We start from the raw sequence: 20,786 nt of genomic DNA on the forward strand, positions 1-20,786 counted from the left end.
TTGTTTCTCAATATCTGAGAGTCTTTAGGTGCCTTTTGGCAAACTCCAAGTGGGCTGTCATGTGCCTTTTACTAAGGAGTGGCTTCCGTCTGGCCACTCTACCATAAAGGCCTGATTGGTGGAGTGCTGCAGAGATGGTTGTCCTTCTGGAAGGTTCTCCCATCTCCACAGAGGAACTCTGGAGCTCTGTCAGAGTGACCATCGGGATCTTGGTCACTTCCCTGACCAAGGCCCTTCTCCCCCGATTGCTCAGTTTGGCCGGGCGGCCAGCTCTAGGAAGAGTCTTGGTGGTTCCAAACTTCTTCCATTTAAGAATGATGGAGGCCACTGTGTTCTTGGGGACTTTCAATGCTGCAGAAATGTTTTGGTAGCCTTTCACAGATCTGTGCCTCGACACAATCCTGTCTTGGAGCTCTACGGACAATTCCTTCAACCTCATGGCTTGGTTTTTGCTCTGTCAACTGTGGGACCTTATATAGACAGGTGTGTGCCTGTCCAAATCATGTCCAATCATTTGAGTTTACCACAGGTGGACTCCAATCAAGTTGTAGAAACATATCAAGGATGATCAATGGAAACAGGATGCACCTGAGCTCAATTTCGAGTCTCATAGCAAAGGGTCTGAATACTTATGTAAATAATGTGTTTCAAAACATTTTCTTTAATGCATTCACAAACATTTCTAAAAACCTGTTTTCGCTTTTCATTATGTGGTATTGTGTGTAGATTGATGAGGATATTTTTTTATTTAATCAAGGCTCTAAAGTAACAAAATGTGGAACAAGTCAAGGGGTCTGAATACTTTCCGAATGCATTGTATAAGAAAGATCAGGAAACTATATATACATGTATTTAACCCCTTATTTTACGCACTAAACTATTTCCATAGAAACTGAGTGTACAAAACATTAGGAACCATGACATTGACTGACCAGGTGAAAGCTATGATCCCTTATTGATGACACTTGTTAAATCCACTTCAATCAGTGTAGATGAAGGGGAGGAGACAGATTAAAGAAGGATTTTTGAGCCTTGAGACAATTGAGACATGGATTGTGTATGTGTGCCATTCAGAGGGTGAATGGGCAAGACAAAAGATTTAAGTGCCTTTGAACAGGGTATGGTAGTAGGTGCCAGGCGCACCGGTTTGAGCGTGTCAAGAACTGCAACGCTGCTGGGTTTTTCATGCTCAACAGTTTCACGTGTGTATCAAGAATGGTCCACCACCCATAGGACATCCAGCTAACTTGACACAACTGTGGGACGCATTGGAGTCAACATGGGCCAGCATCCCTGTGGAATGCTTTCGATACCTTGTAGAGTCCAAGTCACAATGAATTGAGGCTGTTCTGAAGCAAAAGAGGGTGCAACTCAATATTCGGAAGGTTTTCCTAATGTTTTGTACACTCAGTGCATACTGTACTTCCATTCATGTTTTAAACTGGTACCCGGCTACCTTCAGACTATTCTTGTGAGGCTTGTGGGCAACAACCGACATGTACGCGTTCGTGAGAGACTCACCTTTCCATAGAGGTGTCATATTAGTGTGTAGCCCAAACTGTTCGGACACTACAGACAGAAGTTGGCAGATCGGCTGTTCTGACTTCAGACGAGTCACGTGACGTTTGTGGGGGTCGTGTTCATGAGAGTCTCATCTTTCCATTGAGGGGTCATAATAGTTTAAAGGCCAAACCGTTCGGACGCTATAGAAGTTTTTGTGAGAAGACCAATTTTCCGGATGTTTCATGGTCTAACAAACACCGCTGTAGCTCTGCCACCTGTCACCTTAGCTGCTGAAGGGCGACATCGGCGGATGTGGTCGGTTGAGCCCATGCAAAAAAACGGATATCTCTACCTTAAACTGACGGATTTTGATGGGGATTTCTGTATTATGCTAATTAGATTTCCTCGGGGCCGCATACATAGACTCTGGGGGTTAATATAACTTGTTTATTTTTTCGAAATGTACGTTAGCTAGCGAAATTAGCTATGTTAGTTAAATAAATATCCTGACTTTTAATAAAAATAAATAAATAAATATTATGAATACAACTCTCATCTGCTGTCGACATACGATTTGAGAGTTAGTTAGCTCCAAAAGTGGTTAGTAACTTTGGCTGCATGCTGACAGTGCATTTAGAGCCATACAGTGGCTAGCCACACTACAACCTTCATTTTACCAGGTTCCCGTGAAGTAATTGTAATAACAGTCCATCACATACCCGAGAGTCTGCTGATTAGCAAGGGATAGCCTGTGTTTAATTTGATTGTGTATTAAAAACACAGTTTGAGATCATTGTGAGGGAATTTCACCAGTGGTTAGAAGGGGGAATTGGGTTTCCTGGGAAAATGTTGTCTGAGGTTGCTATCAATGATCTATATAAACCCTGGATGACTGACAGCGGGTGTTGTATTGAAGCCACCGCGCAGCCATCTTGGTACTTCTCCTCCATTATAAAAAAGTTTTTGGAAGCTATAGAAATGCATTTATTAATGTCTACATTCGTTTTTGACACGTTAATTATATTACAGATGCCTTAATGCATACTTTTAAATTATATGTGAGAAATATATTTTTTTAATGAAACAATATATTAAAACATTTTCCTTAAAGTATCTTTTTTTGAGAGTACTAATGTTACTGTCCCCACTACAACAAAAAAATACTTAAATACATGTAATTTTGCCCTTGAAACATTTAATTGAAATACTGTAGAATTCCATTCATTCCTGTGGAGGACTGCTCCAACTGAAAGTGCCAATATGGCCGACCAGTGGCTTTAAAGCCTCTCAATGTCCAATACATAGCATCTGCAATCCAGGGTTTATTTACATCATTGGTTGCAACAGTAACCAAGGGGGGCAGGGCTTAGCAAAGGGTCAATTGCCGCCATATTGGTGGTCCATGTGAAATTGTGGAACGTCTAACCATATCCACTCTGCCTCTTCCATATGTATTCAGCGCAATGTGAAAAAAGCAATTGGAGGGGCAGCCCAACCAGGCTCTGCACAAGCAGTTGGAGGGGCAGCCCAACCAAGCTCTGCTTAACCAATTGGAGGGGCAGCCCAACCAGGCTCTGCTCAACCAATTGGAGGGGCAGCCCAACCAGGCTCTGCACAAGTAGTTTAAGGGGCAGCCCAACCAGGCTCTGTACAAGCAGTTGGAGGGGCAGCCCAACCAGGCTCTAGCCCTGTCTGCTACTGTAATGGGAGAGTGGCCAAATGTCACGTCTAGGCAGATGAGCCCGTCTCTTCCAAGGAAAGGTCAGATGGAGCATCCTTGTTTATTTTTTAATTCCTAGACGGAAGCTTTTTACAGAACGGACAAAGCTCCAGGAGTGACAACAAGCACGGCATACCTTGCTACAGCAACACACTCACAGTGAGCCATATGTCAAGGTTTGGAAGGAAAGGCAACGTTTTGGAGAAAATATCCTTACCCTTTTGCATTGATAATGGCATCTGAAGCCTAGGACTTCAGCCCAAAGGCCAAGTCAAGCACTTCAGGGCCTTACCGATTGTATCATAATGCCACTACTGCATATTAAACATAGGGCAAATATGAAGGTGGTTGATTTTAGCTCCTGATGCAGAGACAGCTCAAATGCAGTCTGAAGGCCTGTGTCTGTCATCTGAGTATGGACAAAGGCCTCTGGGAACTTTGTTCAAGGAAAAAGGGGCAAACTTGTGCGCAAAAAATGATGGATAGACTTAAAGTTCAGTCAACATTTGAAGAACAAAATCTAAACAATCTCACTCATTCAGTAGAATACATGTACAGTGAGGGAAAAAAGTATTTGATCCCCTGCTGATTTTGTATGTTTGCCCACTGACAAAGAAACTATCAGTCTATAATTTTAATGGTAGGTTTATTTAAACAATGAGAGACAGAATAACAACAAACAAATCCAGAAAAACGCATGTCAAAAATTTTATAAATTGATTTGTATTTTATTGAGGGAAATAAGTATTTGACCCCCTCTCAATCAGAAAGATTTCTGGCTCTCAGGTGTCTTTTATACAGGTAACGAGCTGAGATTAGGAGCACACTCTTAAAGGGAGTGCTCCTAATCTCAGTTTGTTACCTGTATAAAAGACACCTGTCCACAGAAGCAATCAATCCATCAGATTCCAAACTCTCCACCATGGCCAAGACCAAATAGCTCTCCAAGGATGTCAGGGACAAGATTGTAGACCTACACAAGGCTGGAATGGGCTACAAGACCTTTGTCCTCCAAACACGACGAGTTGAGTTTTTACCAAAAAGTTATATTTTGGTTTCATCTGACCATATGACATTCTCCCAATCCTCTTCTGGATCATCCAAATGCACTCTAGCAAACTTCAGACGGGCCTGGACATGTACTGGCTTAAGCAGGGGGACACGTCTGGCACTGCAGGATTTGAGTCCCTGGCGGCGTAGTGTGTTACTGATGGTAGGCTTTGTTACTTTGGTCCCAGCTCTCTGCAGGTCATTCACTAGGTCCCCCCGTGTGGTTCTGGGATTTTTGCTCACTGTTCTTGTGATCATTTTGACCCCACGGGGTGAGATCTTGCGTGGAGCCCCAGATCGAGGGAGATTATCAGTGGTCTTGTATGTCTTCCATTTCCTAATAATTGCTCCCACAGTTGATTTCTTCAAACCAAGCTGCTTACCTATTGCAGATTCAGTCTTCCCAGCCTGGTGCAGGTCTACAATTTTGTTTCTGGTGTCCTTTGACAGCTCTTTGGTCTTGACCATAGTGGAGTTTGGAGTGTGACTGTTTGAGGTTGTGGACAGGTGTCTTTTATACTGATAACAAGTTCAAACAGGTGCCATTAATACAGGTAATGAGTGGAGGACAGAGGAGCCTCTTAAAGAAGAAGTTACAGGTCTGTGAGAGCCAGAAATCTTGCTTGTTTGTAGGTGACCAAATACTTATTTTCCACCATAATTTGCAAATAAATTCATTAAAAATCCTACAATGTGATTTTCTCAACAACAAAAAAATCTCAATTTGTCTGTCATAGTTGACGTGTACCTATGATGAAAATTACAGGCCTCTCTCATCTTTTTAAGTGGGAGAACTTGCACAATTGGTGGCTGACTAAATACTTTTTTCCCCCACTGTAGTTTGCAAGGCACATTTCTGTGAAAATAGAAGATGGCATCTTATCTTATTTTCTAGATTTGAGTCCCTCAGGAAATAAATTGTTAGTGGACAAAGACATTGGAAGTATTATTTCTCGCAAGTGTTTTCCCATACTTACAATGTACCACCAGGTACGTCAGGGCTTGGAAGTCTTTGACGGCTGGGTGGTCCACGATGCACACCACGGGAACGCTGTCATCCTCTTTAGTGACGATGAACCTCAGCTGGCTGGTCACCGTGAACATGTGGTCATACGTCTCCTCCACCTTGGACATGCCTGGGAGGGATGACAAAAACAGCCACGTTGTATACAATCACCTGTCTCTCTTTTATGTGTGGGAATACTTGGGAACAGATTTCCAAACTTAAAATCACTTGGAGCTGATTTCCTGATGTTTTCACAGTCTTTTATGTCCAACAATGATTTTTTAAATATTCGGCCCGTGGGTGGTTGGGGACCGCTGTACTATGCTAACATATGGAATTGTTTTAAGATGGTCATACCAAGGATCATTTAGCTATTTGATTTTGAGTTTAAGGACCCCTTAAGGTATAAAAAAAATAGATACAAAAAGTATATGATGGAACATTGAATTTGGCCTTACTGCTATTAGATCATAGAAATGCATTGAATAACAGCTTTATACATGGATAAACAGATAGTCCCCCAGAAAATCTAAAATAAGTTTGTTCTGAAGTGTCTGTCATATATCTTAGAGATATAAGAAAGATCATGAAATTATTTATATATTATACTTTTTTTTTTTTTTTTCATGCATTTAACCCATTATTTTAAGCACTAAACTATCTCCATATACAGTGCATTCTGATGGTATGCAGACCCCTTGACTTTTTCCACATTTTGTTACGTTACAGCCTCATTCTAAAATGGATGATTCTCCCCCTCATCAATCTACATACAATACCCCATAATGACAAAACAAAAACTGGTTTTTAGAAATGTTTGCACATTTATTAAAAATGTAAACCGGAAATATCATAAGTATTCAGGCCTTTTCCTCAGTACTTCGTTGAAGCACCTTTGGCAGTGATTACAGCCTCGAGTCTTCTTGGGTATGATGCTACAAGCTTGGCACACCTGTATTTGGGGAGTTTCTCCCATTATTCTCTGCAGATACTCTTAAGCTCCGTCAGGTTGTATGGGGAGTGTTGCTGCACAGCTATTTTCAGGTCTCTCCAGAGATGTTAAATCAAGTTGAAGTCTGGGCTCTGGCTGGGCCACTCAAGGACATTCAGAGACTTGTCCCGAAGCCACTCCTGCGTTTTCTTGGCTATGTGCTTAGGGTCGTTGTCATGTTGGAAGGTGAACCTTCACCCCCAGTCTGAGGTCCTGAGAGCTCTGGAGCAGGTTTTCATTAAGGATCTGTCTGGACTTCGGTCCGTTCATCTTTCTCTCGATCCTGACTAGTCTCCCAGTCCCTGCCACTGAAAAACATCCCTACAGCATGATGCTGCCACCACCATGCTTCACCGTAGGGATGGTGCCAGGTTTCCTCCAGACGTGACGCTTGGCATTCAGGCCAAAGAGTTCAATCTTGGATTCATCAGACCAGAGAATCTTGTTTCTCTTGGTCTGAGAGTCCTTTAGGTGCCTTTTGGCAAACTCCAAGCGGGATGTCATTTTCCATTTACTGAGGAGTGGCTTCCGTCTGGCCACTCTACCATAAAGGATTGATTGGTGGCCCTAAAAATCTGTTTTTGCTTTTTTCATTATGGGGAATTGTGTGTACATTGATGAGGGGGAAAAAACATTTAAATCCATTTTAGTATAAGGCTGAACTGTAACAAAATGTGGAAAAAGTCAAGGGGTCTGAATACTTTCCGAATGCACTGTACTTCCATTCATTTTTTAAACTGCTACTCGGACTACCTTCGGACTATAGTCTTGTGAGGCTTGTGGGCATCCTAGAGCAAAATAACCGACATGTACAGTATGTGTTCGAGATGGACTCATCTTTCCCTATAGGGGTCATAATAGTTTGTGGGCCAAACCGTTTGGACGCTACATACGTTTTCATGAGAAGACCGATTTTCGGGATGCCTCATGATCTGACAAACACCGCTCTAGCTCTGCCACCTTTCATCGCAGATGCAGACGGGGATTGTTTTATTATGCTAATTTGATTTTTGCGGCGCAGCGGACATCGACTCTAGGGGGTAAAAAACCCACTGATATTTACAGCCATTTTTCTTCATCATAGTTTTGTTGTTTTGGGAATTACGAAGTGGGTCTTTACTAAAGACTTCAGAGACCTATTGTATGGCACCTGATGAAGACGTGAGTGGTTGAAACGTTGTCTCAATTGTCACCAATAAACGACATGCAAGCATAGATTACAGTGTGTAGAGTTTATTTTTATAGTTTACTGAACAATATCCAGCACCTGCTCAAAGACATTGTGCGTGTGTGTCTTGTTTTCCTATAGGGATGAAAAACAGCCGTGTTTCAATACAACATTTACATTTACATTTTAGTCATTTAGCAGACGCTCTTATCCAGAGCGACTTACAGTTAGTGAGTGCATACATCATTTTTTAAATTTTTCATACTGGCCCCCCGTGGGAATCAAACCCACAACCCTGGCGTTGCAAACGCCATGCTCTACCAACTGAGCTACATCCCTGCCGGCCATTCCCTCCCCTACCCTGGACGACACTGGGCCAATTGTGCGCCGCCCCATGGGTCTCCCGGTCGCGGCCGGCTACGACAGAGCCTGGATTCGAACCAGGATCTATAGTGGCACAGCTAGCACTGCGATGCAGTGCCTTAGACCATTGGAGTACACGTCCTGGTAATCCGTCTGGCTGTAGGGACAAGACTGTAGGGACCTATTGTAAAGCAGTCATCTTTAGACCGCAAGTCATTAATGTAACTGGCCTATATGTTTTATCTTCACAAGGACATCACACAATCACATAAAATGTTCTTTGGTACTTTTCGTGAAATATAATACCTGAAAACAAATAAGCTTTTTCCCCTCCTATGAAAAGCTTGTGTTGCATAATCAAGTGTTCCCACATTTAATTGGGAGTGGAATATGTTTATTTTGTAACAAAATGGTAACAACGGGCTACTGTTGCGCTCAAGGCTATGAGGGAAGAGTATTAATAACTTAGCATAATTGAGAGAGGTGGCCATTGTGCGTCTCTGAATGGAGTGGCTCTGTGAGTGACCTTGTACAGTACAAGTAGGGAAGAGAGAAGGGAACGTCCTAGAGAATGGTCAATGGAAGGTGAATCAGCTGGAAATTGCTCGTTGTCAAGGGCTGTTGTACTCGTGAGTCACTCAATGGCTGCTGGGGTGGTTGTTGATGGGACAGTTAATTTGTGTTTTATGAAGGAATTTTGATCCATAGTAACCCCTGCCAACGGTACACAGCGAGGTGTGAAGTAGGCCTACACATGTACCTCGTTCTGATGAGTAACTGTGGTGCTACACAATACAGACAACACACTCTCCACACGCTGAATAGGCCAACTTTCTTTCCCCATTGTCCCATTTCATAACAATATTTGGTATCAAGAGTGTATTTCGGTCATGTCAATGAAGCGAATAGAATTTTATTCGATTGAGATGGGGACGTTGATCAGGGAGAAAAAGCAGGAGCGGGAGAGAGAGAGAAAGAACAAGGGGAGGGGAGGAAAGAGGTAGAGGGAAGAAGGAAAAAGAGAGAGGTAGAAACAGGCAGAGGGAGTGGGAGTGACAGAGGGTGAGGGAAAATGAACCTGACAGAGGACTTATTTACATATACAGTGCCTTGAAAAAGTATTCACACCACTTGAATTTTTCCACATTTGTTGTATTACAGCCTGAATTTAAAATAGATTAAATTGAGATTTTTTGTCACTGGCCTACACACAATACCCCATAATGTCATAGTCGTCCCCACAGTGAATGTACGTACATACCCCAACCAGAAGCCATGGATTACAGGCAAAATCCGCATTGAGCTAAAGGGTAGAGCTGCCGCTTTCACGGAGCGGGACTCTAACCTGGAAGCTTATAAGAAATCCCGCTATGCCCTCCGATGAACCATCAAACAGGCAAAGCGTCAATACAGGAGTAAGATCGAATCATACTACACCGGCTCCGACGGTCGTCGGATGTGGCAGGGCTTGCAAACTATTACAGACTACAAAGGGAAGCACAGCCGCGAGCTGCCCAGTGACACGAGCCTACCAGACGAGCTAAATTACTTCTATGCTCGCTTCGAGGCAAGTAACACTGAAACATGCATGAGAGCATCAGCTGTTCCGGACGACTGTGTGATCAAGCTCTCCGTAGCCGATGTGAGTAAGACCTTTAAACAGGTCAACATTCACAAGACCGCAGGGCCAGACGGATTACCAGGACGTGTACTCCAAGCATGCGCTGACCAACTGGCAAGTGTCTTCACTAACATTTTCAACCGCTCCCTGTCTGAGTCTGTAATACCAACATGCTTCAAGCAGACCACCATAGTCCCTGTGCCCAAGAACACCAATATAACTTTCCTAAATGATTACCGACCCGTGGCACTCACGTCTGTAGCTTTGAAAGGCTGGTCATGGCTCACATCAACACCATTATCCCAGAAACCCTAGACCAACTCCAATTCGCATACCACCCCAACAGATCCACAGATGATGCAATCTCTATTGCGCTACACACTGCGCTTTCACACCTGGACAAAAGGAACACCTACAGTGAAGGGAAAAAAGTATTTGATCCCCTGCTGATTTTGTACGTTTGCCCACTAACAAAGAAATTATCAGTCTATAATTTTAATGGTAGGTTTATTTGAACAGTGAGAGACAGAATAAAAACAAAAAAATCCAGAAAAACGCATGTCAAAAATGTTATAAATTGATTTGCATTTTAATGAGGGAAATAAGTATTTGACCCCCTGTCAATCAGAAAGATTTCTGGCTCCCAGGTGTCTTTTATACAGGTAACGAGCTGAGTAGGGAGCACACTCTTAAAGGGAGTGCTCCTAATCTCAGCTTGTTACCTGTATAAAAGACACCTGTCCACAGAAGCAATCAATTAATCAGATTCCAAACTCTCCACCATGGCCAAGACCAAAGAGCTCTCCAAGGATGTCAGGGACAAGATTGTAGACCTACACAAGGCTGGAATGGGCTACAAGACCATCGCCAAGCAGCTTGGTGAGAAGGTGAAAACAGTTGGTGCGATTATTTGCAAATGGAAGAAACACAAAAGAACTGTCAATCTCCCTTGGCCTGGGGCTCCATGCAAGATCTCACCTTGTGGAGTTGCAATGATCATGAGAACGGTGAGGAATCAGCCCAGAACTACACGGGAGGATCTTGTCAATGATCTCAAGGCAGCTGGGACCATAGTCACCAAGAAAACAATTGGTAACACACTACGCCGTGAAGGACTGAAATCCTGCAGCGCCCGCAAGGTCCCCCTGCTCAAGAAAGCACATATACAGGCCCGTCTGAAGTTTGCCAATGAACATCTGAATGATTCAGAGGAGAACTGGGTGAAAGTGTTGTGGTCAGATGAGACCAAAATCGAGCTCTTTGGCATCAACTCAACTCACCGTGTTTGGAGGAGGAGGAATGCAGCCTATGACCCCAAGAACACCATCCCCACCGTCAAACATGGAGGTGGAAACATTATGCTTTGGGGGTGTTTTTCTGCTAAGGGGACAGGACAACTATTCCAGCATGACAATGACCCAAAACACACGGCCAAGGCAACAAAGGAGTGGCTCAAGAAGAAGCACATTAAGGTCCTGGAGTGGCCTAGCCAGTCTCCAGACCTTAATCCCATAGAAAATCTGTGGAGGGAGCTGAAGGTTAGAGTTGCCAAACGTCAGCCTCGAAAGTTTAATGACTTGGAGAAGATCTGCAAAGAGGAGTGGGACAAAATCCCTCCTGAGATGTGTGCAAACCTGGTGGCCAACTACAAGAAACGTTTGACCTCTGATTGCCAACAAGGGTTTTGCCACCAAGTACTAAGTCATGTTTTGCAGAGGGGTCAAATACTTATTTCCCTCATTAAAATGCAAATAAATGTATAACATTTTTGACATGCGTTTTTCTGGATTTTTTTGTTGTTATTGTGTCTCTCACTGTTCAAATAAACCTACCATTAAAATGATAGACTGATCATGTCTTTGTCAGTGGGCAAACGTACAAAATCAGCAGGGGATCAAATACTTTTTTCCCTCACTGTATGTGAGAATGGTATTCATTGACTACAGCTCAGCGTTCAACACCATAGTGCCCTCAAAGCTCATCACTAAGCTTAGGACCCTGGGACTAAACACCTCCCTCTGCAACTGAATCCTGGACTTCCTGATGGGCCGCCCCCAGGTGGTAAGGGTAGGTAAATACACATACGCCACGCTGATCGTCAACACGGGGTTCCCTCAGGGGTGTGTGCTCAGTCCCCTCCTGTACTCCCTGTTCACTCATGACTGCATGGCCAAGCACAACTCCAACACCATCATTAAATTTGCAGATGACACAACAGTGGTAGGCCTGATCACCGACAACGACGAGACAGCCTATAGGGAGGAGGTCAGAGACCTGGCCGTGTGGTGCCAGGATAACAACCTCTCCCTCAACGTGATCAAGACAAAGGAGATGATTGTGGACTACAGGAAAAAGAAGAGGACCTAGCACGCCCCCATTCTCATCGACGGTTCATTGGTGTCCACATCACCAACAAACTAACATGGTCCAAGCACACCAAGACAGTCGTGAAGAGGGTACGACAAAACCTATTCCCCCTAAGGAGACTGAAAAGATTTGGCATGGGTCATCAGATCCTCAAAAGGTTCTACAGCTGCATCATCGAGAGCATCCTGACTGGTTGAATCACTGCCTGGTATGGCAACTGCTCGGCCTCCGACCGCAAGGCACTACAGAGGGTAGTGCGTACGGCCCAGTACATCACTGGGGCTAAGCTTCCTGCCATCCAGGACCTCTATAGCAGGTGGTGATCAGAGGAAGGCCCTAAAAATTGTCAAAGACTCCAGCCACCCTAGTCAAAGACTGTTCTCTCTGCTACCGCACGGCAAGCGGTACCGGAGCGCCAAGTCTAGGTCCAAGAGGTTTCTAAACAGCTTCTACCCCAAAGTCATAAGACTGTTGAACATTTAATCAACTGGCTACCCAGACTATTTGCATTGCAAATAGTCACAGGTCTGTAGTGACGCCTCAAGCACTGAGATGCAGTGCCTTAGACCGCTGCGCCACTCCGGAGCCCAAGAATTGAGGCTGTTCTGAGGGCAAAAGTGGGTGGTGAAACTCAAAATTAGGAAGGTGTTTCTTTACGCTGCTGCTACTCTCTGTTTATTATCTATGCATAGTCACTTTAATAACTCTATGTACATATTACCTCGACTAACCGGTGCCACCGCACATTGACTCGGTACCGGTACCCCCTGTATATAGCCTTGCTATATATATTTGTTACTTTTATTTATTTTTGTATTTTTATTTAATGTTTTTTGTGTTTGTTTTTTGGTATTCTTTCTTAACATTGCATTGTTGGTTAAGGGCTTGTAAGTAAGCATTTCACTGTAAGGTCTACACCTGTTGTATTCGGCGCATGTGACAAATACAATTTGATTTGATTTGGAATTATCTTTTGATAAAAAATAAAATAAAAAAAAGCAAAAGAAATGTCTTGAGTCAATAAATATTCAACCCCTATGTTATGGCAAGCCTAAATAAGTTCAGGAGTAAAACTTTGCTTAACAAGTCACTCTGTGTGCAATAATAGTGTTTAACATGATCTTTGAATGACTACCTCATCTCTGTACCCAACACATACAATTATCTGTAAGGTCCCTCAGTCGAGCAGTGAATTTCAAACACAGATTCAACCACAAAGACCAGGGAGGTTTTCCAATGCCTCGCAAAGAAGGGCGCCTATTGGTAGATGGGTAAAAAAAAGCAGACATTGAATATCCCTTTGAGCATGGTGAAGTTATTAATTACAGAAGAACAACATTGGCAGGGCAATTCAAGCATAGAAATATGCAATGATAATGTATTGGGCCTACAGCCTACTGCACAAACCTCATTGCTATAGAACTGTTTTTAATTGGTTAATGTTGCATAGGCTTACGTTTAAGTCATGTTTTTAAATAATCTGAGTGGTAGATCTCAGCTTGCATTTTGACTCAGAAAGTGATCTTTTTGCAACAAAGTAATACTGCAAAAAATGTGTCAAAGCAATTAACTTTTCATCCTGAATGAATAGAAAGTGTTCTGGATTTGCCACAACCATTACAACACATTACCGAGTACCACTCTCCATATTTTCAAGCTAGTGGTGGCTGCATCATGTTATAGGTATGCTTGTTAAGGACTAGGGAGTTTTTCAGGATAAAAAAGAAATGGAATAGAGAAACGGAATGGAGATAAGCACAGGCAAAATCCTAGAGGAAAACCTGGTTCAGTCTGTGTTCCACCAGACACTGGGAGATGAATTCACCTTTCAGCAGGACAACAACCTAAGACACAAGGCCAAATCTACACTGGAGTTGCTTACCAATAAGATAGTGAATGTTCCTGAGTGGCCAAGTTACAGTTTTGACTTAAATATGCTTGAAAATCTATTGCAAGACCTGAAAATGGTTGTCTAGCAATGATCAACAACCAATTTGACAGAGCTTGAAGAATTTTTCATTCCAGGTGTGGAAAGCTCTTATAGACTTACCCAGAAAGACTCACAGCTGTAGTCGCTGCCAATGGTGATTCTAACATGTTGAACTGGTTGAATTCTTATCTAATCAATTAGTGTTTTTATTATAATTTTTTTTTTTTTACAAATGCTCAAATTTTTCTTACACTTTGACATTACAGAGTATTTTGTGTAGATCGTTGACAAAAAATGACAAATTCATTTTAATCCCACTTTGTAACACATCAAAATGTGGAAAAAGTAAAGGGGTGTGAATACTTTCTGAAGGCACTGTAGCTTTGTATTATAAGGATGAAATGGCAAACTGCCTTCTTGCTCCTAGTGAACTGCCTTTGAGTGCTGTTGTTCCTCAGCTACAGGTATCTGACGGATAATGAGTTACCCGCTTCACATCCCGCTCCGTCACCGCAGTGACAGCTGTCTCCGAGGCTGATGTGAAAACGAGTCTTTGTGACAAACAGGTGCGTGTTACCCCATTTGACAAGCCAAGCGCTGTAGAAACTAATTTGTCGCTAATAAAACGCAACCGTAAAAAAAACATACAGCAACGTGGAGAAGGAGCAGCGAGGTGTCATAGTTAAAAATAATTACTGACAGCGTTTTAATTAAACAGATGAGTTAGACCTGAGAAATCAGCTAAGGTGACTGTCTGACCAATGATAAAGTGAACAATTTACTACCAGGGGGAAAAGACAGCAGACACTGGCTCTATCACATTGATAATGTGTAAGGTGTACCTTGACCTAAGGATTTAATTGGTTTTCCATACATTTGATGTTATTATTACAGCACAGTAGCTAATTATGGACATGTTGAATATCACTGCACTGCCAACATTATGCAATAACAAACATATGTCGGGCACTTCCTCAATGGAAGGGGCAGACTTCAATGAAAGACTGAGATATGCAAATACCTTTGAATTGGATGATGCATACTGAATCTTATTTACTTATGAAGATATCATCTTCCCACGGTGATAGCATCTCCATTTGATAGCCGCAGTCTCAGATGTGACGCTCGATATTACTCAGACATTATTTTTTGAGTGCTAGCGAACATATTAATGTTAATGAAAAGCTAATTGCTTTTGTAGTCGAATAGTGAAGCTCAGACTTCAACATCAAAGCAGAGAGAGTCGATCCACTGTTAATGGCTGCACTTAGCTATTCCTTCAGATGCAGAGCCATTAACAGTCCCCCCTATTTTACATTTTAAAATAATAGTTAATTGTAATTTCAGCGCCATTTAAGAGCGCGGGGGTACGCGGGGGGCCTGCGGTTGGGGAGAGTGGACTCGGATGCATCGAAGTGCCTCAGACATTCCTTGACTACTTGCCCTCAGCAAGTTCAAATATTATTTTATCAATTTGCCAGTCATTCCGGCAGAGTGTGGCAGGGTAATTGAAATCACCCCGGTAGTTTTCTTTAGAAGACTTAAGGCTAATGGCCATGCTCGCACCCGTCCGTCACTGCTCCGTCGTCCTATCCCCCCCTCCCCGTCTCTCTCCCTCTCATCTCGTCTTGTACAGACAGAATAACCTGTGCTGCTGGAACTCCCATTGTTCCTTGACTTTGATTTCACTCGTTTGCTTTAAGTGCTGGAGATATCTGTTGAAGACAGGATATAAAAGAGGGGGGAATATTAACCACAACACAAAACAAGCAGGATAAGAGAGAGGACAAGAAAGAGGCAGAGTGGGGAAGGGAAAGGGCAAGGGTGAGGGGAGAAAGAGAGAGTGGGGGAGAGAGAGAGAGAGAGAGAGAGACACAGAGAGGGCAAGAGAAGGTATATAATGATAGTAGGATAACTGGGGCTTTGCTTTCGGGGGCCGACATCTTGGTTTACATTCGTGAGTGAGCAGGACGGGTGTGTAACCTTTAAATGATATTTAAAACACGCCCGATTATCCCTTAAGGTAATTAGGTTTAATTAGAAATAAATCTGCAAGGCGAGAAGCCGGCCGACGCCGAAAGCAATTTGGAGCAGGCGGCGAGTGGCGTGGACTGCGGTGACGCGCTCTTTCCCTTTTGTGTCCTATCTCAATTCATCATTCCATGATTCCTTACATCCTATCTGCTCGCCTCCTTCTCAACCGTATTAGAGGTCCAAGGTCCCTCCCCTCAGAGGAGGCAAGGAGAGAGGATGCAAAAACCCAGGAAATATGACTTGACAAAGAGCCCATGTCTCTTCTGTCCTCACGTTTCCTGCTTCTCAACCTCCACATTCTGTCCATTCAGTCAGTCAAACTCCCACTGAACAATGCGGCATGCCATTTTCTTCACATTGATGTGGCAATTAACGAAGAAAACATGGACTCAACTCCACATCATTCAAGACAACGCGATACTACTTTCAGAGGTGGTCGGCAATAGAAAGGCCTCTTAATTACCAAATGAAAATACCAAATTACAATAAAAATAGGCAATGGACAAAACATTTTACACGGCTAGCAGTTAAGCTCAGGTCTGTGAACTCTCCTTCACCCTCTGTTTGTTGTCAAGTAACTTATCTTGTCAACACAGAGATTAAGGAAGGATATCATCCACACATCTAGGCCTAGCCAGTGCTATTCAACAACACTGTAGTAGTTACTAATGCAGGGAACGGCTGATGCAGGGAACGGGCACCTACTGTCCTGGAATGCCGCAATGTGTGCAGGCTTTTGTTCCTGCCCAGCACTAAAACACCAAATTCACCTAAACCTGGTCTATATTAAAGACCATGATTAGTTGATTATGTGAAACTGGTGTATTAGCGCTGGTCTGGAACTTAAGCCTGCACACACTGCGCACAGTCCTCCAGGACCAGTCAGCCTACCCTCTCCTGGGTAAAAGTGTTTATTGAGTAGATGAAACCAAGGCCTTGACTCCTCATTAGGGCTTTGCACCATTAGTGGTTGGTATGAGGTTGAGTGACGGGCTTTGGGCTCTGCTGAGTAAGAGCTGGAACAGCATGGGGTCATTCCATTGGCCCAATCCATGGGCCCCCTAATCGCCCAGCTCCCTTTGAAGAGAGGCTTGAAAGCTGTCACTCTGCCAAAAGGCTAGGCGACCACTGAGCCAGCCCATCACTCTAATGGAAGTCATTCAGAGCCATGGGAGTGACCTAATTAGGCTGAGGTGTCATTGACGTAGCGCTAATTATAAAGGAACGAGAGAAGAAATCAAGAGCGAAGAAAGTTAGAAAGAGAGTGTAGAGGCGCCAAGAGATGGGTTAAAGAAAACGTCTATGAAGATGATGTGAGGGGAGGGGTTTTGGTGTTGACTTGGTGATGAGCCGTCACCCATTGAGTCTCTGTCTGGTTTTATTGAAAAATAAAGCTTTTGAATAAAGCTATGGTCATGAATGTATGACTAAATCACTGGGTCGACTAATTTGAACTTAGTCAATGTAGGGAATGGAAAATGATGCATGAACATTAATAGACAACTCTACAATTCATTCAGAGTAATTCACTACAATTACCTTAACCCTCGCCCTTTTTATTCCTCTTCATCAGAAAAATATTGTTTGAAAGACTCTTCAGTCTTTCAGTCGGAGAGTCCAACTGAGTTAAAGTAGAGAGCTAAAGTGTTTTGGGCGTGACTAGGTTGACAAAGTGTTTTGGGCGTGACGGTGTTGACGGGTGTTAACCTACCTTGGAGCTCTTTGTCTCCCTTCATCCATCTGATTGTGGCGGCGGGCTTGCTGCCCATAGCAGTGCAGGTCATCTCTGTCTCGTTGCCCTCAATCACCTGCCCCTCCCGGGATTCGATGATTGGGTTGCCTGGAGGGACTGGCAGAGGGGACAAATAGACACTGTGTTTAGGGAACGTGGGGCATAAATCACCCTAACAACCAGGGGGTGTCGGGTCAGTCCTGCCTCTTAGATGTCTTAACTGTCCATGTGTGGTGGAAGGGTGTTTCATCAGCAATGGGGTGGTGTTGCAATAGCATGGTGTGATGCATCTATTGTCATGGGTGTAATTTCTAATATGGGTCCCTCCACATACCAAATAAAATAACAGAATTTTGTTGCAATAGTACTGTATCTGTGAGAGGTTTATGGGAATACTTTGAAATCAATTAAATTGACTACAGTACAGTCATTTTCTTGTAAACAATAACAACGTCAGAATGTGCGCAGAGAGGAGTTCTATTTAAGTGCGCGTATCTCAAGTCAGAATCGGCCGCTATCAGCTTTGTCGAAAGGCCCCTTTTTAAATCATCCACTTGATAATAAAGCCCATACACTGACTATATGCAGTACACTTCAGATGTTTTAGGATGCTTTTCCCCCTTCTCTCAACTATACTCTTAACCATAAATGTGCGAGCTGAGACCACTCACCGATTTTGGATTACATAAAGTTGGTTGTTGATTATTACTAGACAGCCATTTTCAAGTATTGCATTAGATTTTCTAACCGATTTAAGTCAAAACTGTAACTAGGCCACTCAGGAATATTCTATGTCGTTTTGGTAAGCAACTCCAGTGTATATCTGGCCTTCTGTTTTAGGCTATTGTCCTGCTGAAAGGTGAATTGGTCTCCCAGTGTCTGCTGGAAAGCAGACTGAACCAGGTTTTCCTCTAGGATTTTGCCTGTGCTTAGCTCCATATCGTTTATTTTTTATCCTGAAAAACTCCCCAGTCCTTAACGATTACAAGTATATCCATAACATGATGCTGCCACCACTAGGTTTGAAAATATGGAGAGTGTTACTCAGTGATGTGTTGTGTTTGCCCCAAACATAACGCTTTGTATTCAGGACATAATGTTTTTGGTGCAATTTTACTTTAGTACATTATTGCAAACAGGATGCATGTTTTTGAATATTTTTATTCTGTACAGACTTTTCACTCTGTCATTTAGGTTAGTATTGTGGAGTAACTACAATGTTGTTGAGCCATCCTCAGTTTTCTCCTATCACAGCCATTAAACTCTAACTGTTTTAAAGTCGCCGTTGGCCTCATGGTGAAATCCCTGAGCGGTTTCCTTCCTCTCCAGCAACTGAGTTAGGAAGGACGCCTGTATCTTTGTAGTGACTGGGTGTATTGATACACTATCCAAAGTGTAATTAATAACTTCACCATGCTCAAAGGGATATTCAATGTCTGCTTTTTTTATATAGGTGCCCTTCTTTGCATGGCATTGGAAAACCTTCCTGGTCTTTGTGGTTGAATCCGTGTTTGAAATTCAGTGCTCGACTGAGGGACCTTACAGATAATTGTATGTGTAGGATACAGAGATGAGGTATGTACCTCAGTTGGTAGGGCATGACGTTTGCAACGCCAGGGTTGTGGGTTCGATTGCCACGGGGGGCCAGTATGAAAAAATAAAATAATGTATGCACTCACTAACTGTAAGTCGCTCTGGATAAGAGCATCTGCTAAATGACTAAAATGTAAATGTAAAATGTAGTCATGTTAAACACTATTATTGCACAGTGTTGAAGTCCATGCAACTTATGTGACTTAAGCACATTTTTACTCCTGAACTTATTTAGGCTTGCCATAACAAAGGGGTTGAATACTTATTGACTCAACACATTTCAGCTTTTAATTTGTAATTAATTTCTCAACATTTCTAAAAACATAATTCCACTTTGACATTATGGGGTATTGTGTGTAGGCCACACAAAATCTCAATTTAATCCATTTAAAATTCAGGCTGTAACACAACAAAATGTGGAAAAAGTCAATGGGTGAGAATACTTTCTGAAAGCACTGTAGACTATATGTATTTTAGCTACTTCTGAAGCACATTTTGTGCCCTAGAAACTAATTTGAAACCCTGTAAATACAAAAAGCTAAATGTTGTTACAAATACCTGTCATTGAAATTACAAAGTAATTTGTGGAACATTAGGTTTCCACATTGTGTAAAAGCACAGTTTTTCTATTGAGATGCATTACATAGAAAATTGTACACTGTCTCTTTAAGAACATCAAGTTTGTTAGTGACAACACGCAACATATCAGTCATTTGGAAGATCTCAATTGCATACTCCTCACATCCCCTCTCCTCGTCTCCTTCTCAAAACCCATTGGATGAGAAAGCCAGAGGTCCCTTCCCTCTGACCTTCTCCTCCAATGGGTTTTGAAAAGGAGATGAGGAGATAGGATGTGAGGAGTGTGCAATTGAGAGCTTCTCATTCATTTATTGCTGTGATTATTGATCGCCTGAAGAAGCCATCACTTTTCCTTTCTTACTGTGCCCCCAAATGTTAGGATATAGCCTATAAGTAAAGTTATTAGGTTGTTAGCTAGCTAGCTAATTTTTACATTACATTTTAGTCATTTTAGCAGATGCTCTTATCCAGAGCGACTTACAGTTAGTGAGTGCATACATTTTCATACTGAGGAACATGACTGAACAAGGTTTAAACAAATGGCCCGTAATTAGTTTTAGAATGGCACGCGACATGTTTATGAATGTAAATTGCTGCTTGCAATTCACCATAGAAAGAAGAAAACGTTGCACCGGTTATATGGGTCATATCATTTGAACCGTTTGGGCTACAAACAAGCCGTCTTCACTGTAGTAATGGTACAACCATGACACTTGCTTTTTTCTTTAGGGCACTCTTAAAGCAATGGTAGAGTGAAGCCGAATCATTCCAACGAAAAACAATTGTAGGCACTGGTGCTCCCAAATAAAAATGACAGGTGGCACAGCAAAATATCTAGGAACATATGCGACCACAATGGTCGCACTTTAGAGCCCTATGCGATGTTATGACATTGAAAGTGACGTTGAGGTGGCCTCATCCCTAAAAGTGAGACAGACTTCCAGTCTTCACTTCACTTTTACTCCCGCTAAATTTTTTTCAAGGATATTATTATTATTCAATTCATGCTTTGCACTTTGGCTCTACACCTTGGTGACTGTTTTTTATTTCTTAGTAAGTTTATTTGTGAGTGCAAAAATGAGTGAGATACAGCTATGGTATTAACCACTCCATCGGTAACTGATGTGCC

At 42.6% G+C, this 20,786-nt stretch overlaps 1 protein-coding gene across 5 annotated transcripts in view; it reads right to left on the bottom strand.

Moving 5' to 3' along the window:
- LOC121579328 (cell adhesion molecule 1) overlaps positions 1-20,786 on the bottom strand; it is a 467,092-nt gene that overhangs the window by 90,102 nt on the left and 356,204 nt on the right. For all 5 annotated transcript variants that reach the window (XM_041893817.2, XM_041893819.2, XM_041893818.2 and 2 more), the window contains 2 exons: positions 17,465-17,602; positions 5,251-5,409 (listed from right to left, as the gene is read on the bottom strand). In XM_041893817.2, the coding sequence (XP_041749751.1) occupies positions 5,251-5,409; positions 17,465-17,602 (297 nt within the window). The remainder of the gene's footprint in view (positions 1-5,250; positions 5,410-17,464; positions 17,603-20,786) is intronic.

Source organism: Coregonus clupeaformis, chromosome 13 (genome assembly GCF_020615455.1).
Source record: "Coregonus clupeaformis isolate EN_2021a chromosome 13, ASM2061545v1, whole genome shotgun sequence".
Classification (NCBI taxonomy): domain Eukaryota; kingdom Metazoa; phylum Chordata; class Actinopteri; order Salmoniformes; family Salmonidae; genus Coregonus; species Coregonus clupeaformis.